Source organism: Fulvia fulva, chromosome 8, assembly GCF_020509005.1.
Source record: "Fulvia fulva chromosome 8, complete sequence".
NCBI lineage: Eukaryota > Fungi > Ascomycota > Dothideomycetes > Mycosphaerellales > Mycosphaerellaceae > Fulvia > Fulvia fulva.
Window position 1 is genome coordinate 43,676 of NC_063019.1, and position 9,547 is coordinate 53,222.

At 50.1% G+C, this 9,547-nt stretch overlaps 2 protein-coding genes across 2 annotated transcripts; both read left to right on the top strand.

Annotated features, from left to right (window-relative positions):
• Window positions 1-4,145: 4,145 nt before the first annotated feature.
• CLAFUR5_10763 (uncharacterized protein) lies at window positions 4,146-5,713 on the top strand (the record flags this gene model as incomplete). Its single annotated transcript, XM_047909911.1, has 2 exons — window positions 4,146-4,964; window positions 5,174-5,713. The coding sequence occupies 2 exons, from the start codon at window positions 4,146-4,148 to the stop codon at window positions 5,711-5,713; spliced, it is 1,359 nt and encodes a 452-aa protein (XP_047765561.1).
• A 201-nt stretch (window positions 5,714-5,914) lies between these two features.
• CLAFUR5_10764 (uncharacterized protein) lies at window positions 5,915-6,940 on the top strand (the record flags this gene model as incomplete). The annotated part of the gene is made up of 1 exon (XM_047909912.1): window positions 5,915-6,940. One exon carries the CDS (start codon window positions 5,915-5,917, stop codon window positions 6,938-6,940), a length of 1,026 nt encoding a protein of 341 aa, XP_047765564.1.
• Window positions 6,941-9,547: the final 2,607 nt, after the last annotated feature.

Below are 9,547 nucleotides of genomic sequence, written 5' to 3' on the forward strand. Positions count from 1 at the left end.
TAGCTTACTTATGACTCCTGTTACTGTGTTAGGGCTAACCGCCCAATCCATGTCCAGGGGTTCCGGGTATGTGCTCGGGTCGATGTCCGTAAGGTCTGCCTCTACTTGCGTCGAAAAGAAATGGTCGGCTAACGCTTTTGCCTTGCCCCGGGGCGTAGCCTGGGCAATCCCTTCGCGGTCTACGATTGGGGGGAAGTGAGGGGCTTGTTGCTCTTCAGGTAGTCGTGCCCATTTAGCAAGTCTCCACATCTGTTCCGGGTTTTCTGTAACGAGCCCGATCGTCGCTCTCCAGTCCTGCAGCTTATCGCGTCTTATCTGTGCCTTCTTCTCTTGTGTCGCGTGGCAGTATTGCTCCCACGTCTCTTGGGTGTGCTCCTTCGTCCACTGTCGCCTTGCCCTTCTAGCCTCCCTTACCTTCGTAGAGCATTCAGGGGTCCAGAAGGCCTTCTGCTGCGTTGAGGGCCGGAGTAACGGCGTGTATTGTTCCGCTGCTTGCCATATGACCGAGGTAATCTGTTCCGCTGCTTGATCTAGCTGAGCTGTCGTCTCGAGTTCTCTATGCTGTGGTAGGTTCGCTATTAGGAAGCCTCTTATGTCGTCCCAGCGTGCCTTCTTCCAGTTACGGCGTGGTTCGTTTGCTGGCTCCTCTATCGCCTTCACCCCTAGCGTCGTTTGGATAGGGATATGGTCTGAGGAGGCTTCTAGCGCGTAGTTCGGTCGGCATTGGACTAGTCTCTCTTCAAGTTCTCGTGATAGAAAGCATAGGTCGATCGTGCTTGCACTAGTACGGGCCTTCCACGTCTCTGTTCCCTTTGGTGTTACTAAGGCCATTCCGTAGCGTGCGGTTATGTCCAGTAGCTTCCCCCCTAGAAATGCGTGCGGGGGAGTGAATTCGAGTCCCCACTGTGGGTGGTGGAGGTTGAAGTCGCCGAGGAGTACTTGCTTCGTGTCTTGGCTTAGGGTCCGCTCTAGGTGGGCGAGGGTTCCTAGTTCCCTACTCGTCCGACCCCGCGGTGGCGGGTTGTAAACGTTATGGATCTGGATAGGGCCTTGTGTCGTGTCGATCTGGATTGATGTTATGTCTCCTAGGTTGCCCTGCTGCGGTAGTATAACCTTCCACGACTCAAGGTCTATAGTCTTGCTTACGTATATACATGTCCTCGGGATGACGCCTCGTTGGCCCGCGATTACGGTGTGGTATCTCCGGTCATTACAAGTGGCTGGGAGTCCTACGTAGGGGTTGATCCATGGTTCCTGTACCGCAATAACGTGGTGCCGTAGCGGGTCTAGCTCTTGTAGAAAGTGGCGCTGGACCTTGTCCCTACTTTTGTTTACGTTGTACTGTACGATAGTGATGTCGTCGTATAGTATCATTCGTTATCCGTGAGGTCCATTTCCGTGCTGACCTGCTGTGTCTCCTGAGCCTGTATCTCGCTGTCCGGCTGGCCCTGGGGCCGCTGGGGCGCCCCAAAGATTCGCATTTGGCCTAGTTCGTTGGCTGCCCGGTTAAGGTGTCGAGGCCGACCGGGAGGTGGATGCGTTTGCGGTTGGGTTCCCTTGTTCGTCTCTTCTGCCCTCTTCCTTTTGCTCGGCTCGAAGCCCTTGTACACGGTAGGTCCCTCCTGTTGTCGTTGGGGGTACCTAGCTGGTGTAGAGATCCTTGCTTGTCTCGCTCGTTCTTGTGCTGCTATTCTAGCCGGGCATTGGCTTGAATACGCTGGGTGCCTTCTGCCGCAGCATGCGCACCTGCTCTCCTTTTTTGGGCATTCCCTTCCCTGGTGTGGGCCTGCGCAGTGAGGACACCTTGGGGTCTTCTCCCCGCATTTTGAGGCTATGTGACCGTACTGTTGGCATTGGAAGCATTGTAGTACCCTGTGGCTGCTCTGATGGATCTCCGTGTCCATTCTCTCGCAGTTCCAGAATAGCCCATTGTCTAATATCTGGTTAGCTTGTTCCGCTGTCTCTACCCAAATAATAAGCGATGAATGCGTCTTTTCTCGGTCTACTGTCTTGTGCAGCCATGCCGCCTTCGTTAGTCGTACTCCTGGGGAGGTGTTCTGGTTCTGTACTTGGAGGTGGGGAAGGTCTTCGACCTTGAATGTCCTAGGGACCCCGTGGGCGATGACGGTATACTGTTGGTGGGAGACTCGTGCCGACTTCGCGACTTTAGTAGTCCACTCCTTATAGGTCTCCAGCTTTCGTCTATCAGACTCTTGTGCGGTAAAGAGTCTTACTACGCCTGTTGCTTCTACCCTCGCCCCAACTACCTCCTTTTGGCCGATTCTGTCGACAATCTCCTTGCTTGTTAGGGCTGCGATTTCTTGTTTCTCCGCCGGATCAGTAATGTATAGGCGTACCGCCTTACTTTCCTTCGGAGGGGGTTGATTCTTGCCTGCTGCTACTGTTGCCCATGTAGTTGGTTTCTGGGCTGCCTTCTGTGTTACTTGTTGGATTGTCTTCGGGATTTGGTATGATAGCGCTTTTAGCGCTCCTAGTAGCTGTGCTATGGTGTTCTTATATGCCCGGGCTGGGTGTTCGTCATCCCCTAGTAAGTTCTCCGCCTCCGTATATAGGGTCGTCCACGCTGTGTTGTTTGTCGTTGGCCTCTGCTTTCTGTATAGTGGGCCTTGGCTTGTGTCCTGGGTTTTTTCTTGGTTTGTTCCCCGGTTTGACTCTTGGTGCAGAATGTTCGCAAGGCTATGGCTCTCGTTGGTTGCCATCCTTCGCTGTTGTTCGGGGTCGCGCTTCCTAATTGGGCAGTTGTCCTCCGCAACTCCGCAATTCTAGGGTCTGCCTTCAGGGGAAGGGGACCTCGGTTTTGGGGTTTTTTTTTTGTTCCTTTATATTTAGTAACGCTAAGAAACCGCTATAGCTTCGAGGCGTTTAACTTACTATTCAATATTACTGTTTAGAATATACTATAACCTAACCTCTGCCTTACTGCTACTTAGTCTTTACAAGACAAGACAGCTACTGCTTTATTACTCTCCCTTAACTTCCTATCGGCCCGAGAACAAACCCGATTAAGCTTAGTCTTCTGATCTTGTGATATCATTAGGTTATACTAAACCTAACACTATACCGCGACCTTATAAGGGTAGAAGTAAGCGTAATAATCTAAATCTGGTCCGAATATATCGGGCTTAGGGCTTACTTATATAGGAGGAACGTCCTAGATATAGATAATCTAGCGTACGAGTATAGCTACCCGTCGTAGAACCCGAAATATATAGTCGTACGGTACCTATAGTAGGTAGAAGGGCGGAGTATATAGAGAGCGAGAGTAGCTAGACGCGACTACTAGTCGATCGTTACGAACAAGAGCGACGTATAGAGGATAGTACGTTAGGTCCTAAGATAAGGATACCTTACCTAGTTTAAACTAGCTAACGAGACGGAGGAGTAGATAGAGAAGAGGAGGGAGACTAAGGGGATGTAGACAAGGTAGTTATTAGGGTAGGCCTATAATACTAGTGCACCCTCTATAAGGAAAGCGGGAAGGCAAACAACGGACAACAGTAGTATAGGAGAGGAGAGGGGTTTTCACCGCGAGCGGTTTCCCCTTCGTAAGACAGAAGTACGTAGAATAGCTATATAGGCTAGGAGGCACTATAACAGCTTAATAAACAGTATATATATACGTTGTAGTACTCGTATAACGCTTCGTCCGAGCTAGCTATAACAATAGTACTAATAGCCTCGACGATATAGTAGTTAAGTTCGGATAGTACCTTACTACTTATACGAGTCCCTTTGGTTTCCTATCCGTATATCGACCGAGCACTACTATAACCGAATACATTACGTTCGATTAGGCCACAAGGGCAATGTGTGCTTCCCGAAACGCTTTCGCTAAAGGTTGTTTACAACTTCGACCTTGCCTTCCGGTAGTGTAGCGAGGCGACTCGCGGTTGGTCAGAGTACTGCATCACCTTTGACCAGTAAGACCAACTTCGACGACTGCGCTTTACGCCTCGGAGCATTTGATGGCGCTCGTGTCGTACGTGTAAAGCCTTCACTACAGTTGCAACTACAAAGCTTAACTATTAACGTTCGTGCAAACTTCTTTGTTAGTAGCGAGACGGCAGAGCACATTGCTCGCCGCGAACAACTCCCGGTTGGTGAACGAGTACGACCTAGGAGATATGGCTTCCTTTGAGATGTCAGAGATCTCGTCTGATCATGGAGACCTCGTCAACGCAACACAGGCCTGTGATGCGACCGTTAAGGATAGCTCTAGATTCGCAAAGATCGTCTTTCGGTTGCGTCGAGGGGCACGTCCCACTCGAACTCGGCGCCAGCCTCAAGCTTTCCCTCCTAGAGAACTTCAAGATCAGTTCGTGCAACTCGCATCCACTAGCAGCGTATACATCATCTTCCTGTGTCTTGATGTGCCGCTCAACAACACCGTCTTCAAGCACTACCACGGCCTGGTACATACGCTTAGATACCTCTCTGCGGACCGTGTACCCCGCAATGACTGGTTCCTGGCACGATCACAGGACTTCAAGCCAGGCTCTCCATCGCCTTGCGTGGAGTTGATTCGCAAGTCCAGCCTTCGCTTGCCTGTAGAGCCTTGGCTCACCACCACGAGTGCATTTCCGGTCAACAACAGCAAGGAAACTCTGCCAAGAACATCTCTTCTCAATGAGAAGTTTTACGCTTCAATTATGATCATAGCGATCCTGCATGAGCGTGCCGAGTACAACCGTCTGCAGCAACAGCAGTTCAATCTGAGAGTGGCGTACCCGACTCGGTTTAACGCAATGATGAATGACTCCTACACGGCTGACGTACGCATGGTCGGCGACCTCACTACTCTTGGAAGCGCAAAGATGAAGCCACCGCTAGGGGCCCGTATTAAGCTTATCGTACAAGATCTAAGCGTAGACGGCGTTATCCTCGACTACTCGCCGTTCGGCTACGACTTTAGGGTCATTATCGATCTTACTCTCCTTAGCTCCGTAGGAATCGTGCCGCTTAATCTAAAGTCAATGCTCACATCCTTTAGAGCGGCCTAGCCTTGGATTCTAAGGCTAGACTTTAGACCGTGCTTCGAGTATGCGTAGAGATAATGACCTATCGGCTATCGTAGCCAAATCCTAGTGTTATAAACCCAGACCCCGGCCACTCACGTGCGCCTTTTATCCTCCGCTACCTGATGTTTAATCAGGAAGTCGACTATGACGGACCAAATCTTCGAGAGCTTATAGCCAGCAGGATGGCTATAGCAGAGGGTAGCTCTAAGATTGCCGAGAAGCGGATCATTTCCGAACACATTCCCAAGATGTTCGGGCTAGACAAGCAGCAGACGCGAGTTGTTGAACAAGGCCTAAGTAGGGTTCCTTCCAACACACTCTTCTTCGAGGGAGTGCCTGGTGGCGGCAAGTCGACAACCTTGAACGCTCTAACTCTTGCGACCATTCGTCTGTACGGAAGAGTACTCATCTGCATTCAGTCCAACACTGGTGTTGACAGTCTCTTTGAGAAGGTCGTCAAGTCTGTACAGACAATGCCGGACTTTGCTGATCTGCAGCAAAGCTGTGTGCGATATCGCACAAATGCAAAGGAGATTGCCAAGCTGGATGACATGGGCCACATGATGGCAGACCAGCTGCGAGACGAGACTGCGCATAACAACCATTCCATGGCAGGAAAGATCGCGACCTATGCCCAGGCATGGCCAGAAGATGAGACGTTGAAGCAACTCTAAGACCACCTCAATGCACGACGAACCAAGACGAACACAACCTGCAAGCTTGCGTTTACAACTGTCCTGCGAAACATTATTCGACGCGTTCTACAGCATGTCCGCGTCGTTGCTTGTACCTCTTTCAGGTCTGTCAACTTGGAGGACCTAGGCTTAGTCATCATTTTTGATGAGGCTTCCCAAGCTACTGAGCCTGACCTACTCATGCCACTGATTGGACAACAAGATTTGCAACTTCTTGTCATCGCTGGCGACACGAAACAGCTTGGTCCGGTCGTCATCTCTGCCACTTCGCGTCGTAACCCACATGGCAATTTCCTGGGCGCCTCCGGCCTTGAGCGACTTGTGGCGCTGCAGAAGCACTTGATGCACATCACTGCGTGGACGAACTATCGCAGTCATCCTTCTCTCGTGGTGATGCCAAGTGCTCTGTTCTACCGCGAACAGATGAAGCCTGCAGATGGTCTCGACTGGGACACCAAGCTTGCTCGGGATGTCCTTACACTCATCAACGGTCACCGCTTCCGCAAAGCGTACAGAAACATCTCTGCACTCTCGCCAGATGATCGCCAACGTTTCGTCAACGTCGTATCTGCAGCGCGTCGCGACCCAGCGACCCAGTCTTTGGTGGACGTCGGAGGTATCGTTGCCATCTTGCAGCTGTTGCGCATGCTGCGCGATGTCGGAGGTGTCTCGCTTGGCCGGGTGGGCGTCATCTCCATGTACAAGGACGATGTTGTCACGCTAAGACAGCGGCTCGAAGAGGACAAGATGAGCAATGTCGATGTCGAGGTCACGGTGGATGATGAAGAGGGAGGTAGCGCTGAGGCCTCCACTGTCGATGCTTTTCAGGGCCGCGAGAAGGATGTCATCATCGTGCACTTCGTCACCACCATGCCGAAGCAGATGGGAGGTGTGCGTCACCCATTCGGCTTCGTTCGAGATCCCCATCGACTGAACGTCGCCACCACACGAGCCAAGCAAGTTCAGATCCTAGTCGGCAACTATGCCAACTGGTCGGAGTGGTGCGAGGGACCGAAGCTCTCCAATGGTGACCAGTCATTGTGTCGCCACATGTTTGGATTGATGGACTACGTGGAGACGAACGGAGCGATTGTGGACTGGGCTAAAGTTGACTACAAGCTGTTAGCGAGACACCCACAATACGGCCTTGAAAGGCAGTGTTGCTCTACGTTGATGCTTTCCGCCGTTGTGGCGGCAGGAATGTAGCTTCCATACTGCTTGAAATTCGCCTCATTGCTCTGTCACACTACCAAAGTCTTACCCATGGACTACTCATTGGCTCAATTGCAGCCAGGAACGTGTTGTGCATTGTAGCCTGAGCTGACTTTAAGGGCGTCTCGCAAGGCAACAGAAGCAGCACTGGAGAGTCTGCTTGTTCCAATCATCGCTTCCCCGATCGCTGTTTCAAGAACTTAAGAGCTGTAGAAAGAAAGTTTGGAAGAGAAAAGTGCAGTTACTATCAAATGTACTTAAGAAAAGGTCTCCTGGAAGCATCATTCCACCATTATCCGCTGTCTCATCTCGTATATCCAATGCTCAAAACCCATCATCGTAGTCGTCAATCGCTCGGTGAAGTAATGCTAATCCGGATATTAATGTCGATAGTAACCTAACAGCACTAGATATGCACGACTACGACTACCGCCGTATTTAGAAGTTCTACGACCTACTTAACAAGGACAAGATAGGGTTATGTACTCGCTGCCCAGGCCGTTAGTTCGCTATAGATTTGGACGATAATAGTATATATATTCATTAATAGATCACCTCTCTCCTTCGCGTAAAACGCGCGGCTCCCTACTCTTATAGGGCCCTTATATACCTACTAGATATATTTCACATCGATCTCTACGCCAAAACACGACACATTCGAAAGCTCTTATCAAGGCCATTCCAACGATATACAAAGCAGACCACTGCCCCTAGGACTGAGGGAGTTCTACCTTATTCAATCTGGACAGCTTGAAGCTCTCTTCACCCTGTTTCTTCAGCTCCAAACGCCGCGGAGGTGCCTAGCTACATTAGGCAACTCCTAGGCAATAGCAGCCTAGGCTACGGCACTAACGGCGCCTACGGCCCTACAGGCGAAGCCCCCCTAAGACAACTAGCAGCAACTTATAGAGGACGCAAAAAGTATAGAAACTAACGATCAGCTCCCTTACCGGTCTCTATAGGTAATGATCACTTAGCTACGTACGGCGCTTATACTGTCGTATTACCGAGGGCAACAAGAAATGAGGACGACGTCCTAGGCGATTAGTAAGGCTACTCGGAATTAACACCCCTATAGCTAGGTATCGGTCGCGGCATCGATGCTAGGCCCCCGCCTAACGTACGATATAGTTACGATCCGTATTGTAGTAAAGGAAGACTAGGCCGAAGTTGCGAAGCTATCGAACAAGGAGCTCGCCTAACGAATCAACTAACTAGGGGTGGTCGTAGTGAACTAACAGTCTAACGATACTCTATAGATCTATACTAGCTCTGCTACTACTAAGAGGCACCTAGAGGCATAGCTATAGTAGGCATCTAAGGTTACGGCATTAGCAAAGGTCTTAACGAAACAATTTACGATCCTAGTCTACGATATACCTAAGGAGTTTAACCTAACTAACTAGGGTTACCTACGCGCTCTCCAAGAGGACAACCCGGTCACTCTTAACTCTCTAATCCAGAAGGCGACTTGGCTCTATAGGAAATAGCTAGAAGGTAAGAAGGCCTCGGCGCTAATAGTATAGCTATAAGACGCAAAAGCGGCGGATCTAGCGATAGAACAAGGCCTAGTCTAGCAATATAGCCTTAAGATAGTAGAAAAGCACTCCTTATCCTTTCGTGTCCTCTAATGCTTCAAATGCCAATAGTATAGACACTAAACCTATACGTGTATAAACAAGCAGGCATACTCGAACTATATAGGAGACTATATGTCTAGGGACTGTACATCGACTACGAGACGGTACGCGAACTGTCCGGGGTACTACCTATCGTATAGTACGGAATGCCTATAGCGGAAACTAGCGAAAAACAAGGCAATCACAAATAGAACCGTCGCCCTAAGATTCTACGGCGACCGTAAGGCTAGCCTATACCGGAACTAACTAGCGGCGGTCGGGTATAAGCGCCCTAGGGCCGAGAACGATATAAAGGATGCGTAACCTAGGGCGTACGGGAGGCTACGTGCTCTGCTAGCTACGGCGAGGGAATCTAACTAGGCCCGGCTCCCCTTTAGTATATAGCCGATAGGCGTAGACTAGGACGTATAGGGTAGTAGGACATAGGACGATATAGAGGAAATGATTATCGATGCCGATGACTAGCCTCGATACGCTTAGCATTATCTAGTATAACGTTAACTATAGTAAGGATATAGTCTAGAACTATTTCCTATACGAGGCGGACCCGCGCGTCTACTACGTCCTAATAATCTAGGAGCTATAGATTAACCCGTACTATAAGAGACTAACGACCTATAAGTCACTAGGCTATACGACATGCCTACGAGGCGACGGCAGACCCCGTACGTACTTCTATATTAGTAAGGACATACTAGAATCCGACTAGGAGGTAGTGTACTACGTAGACGAAGAAGGCGGGGGCGATATTACCTCCCTCTACGTAGGTAGCACCTAGATACACAACCTATATATACAACCGCTAGCCTCGAGGTCTAGCCGCGACCTAGGGGTCTACAGACACCTAGACAGTGCGCTTAAGAGACAAGGGTGCTACATCGTAGTAGGAGACTTTAATATATACTACCCTTCCTAGGAAAGCCTTATATAGCCGCACCCTATAGCCGACGAAGTACTCGAC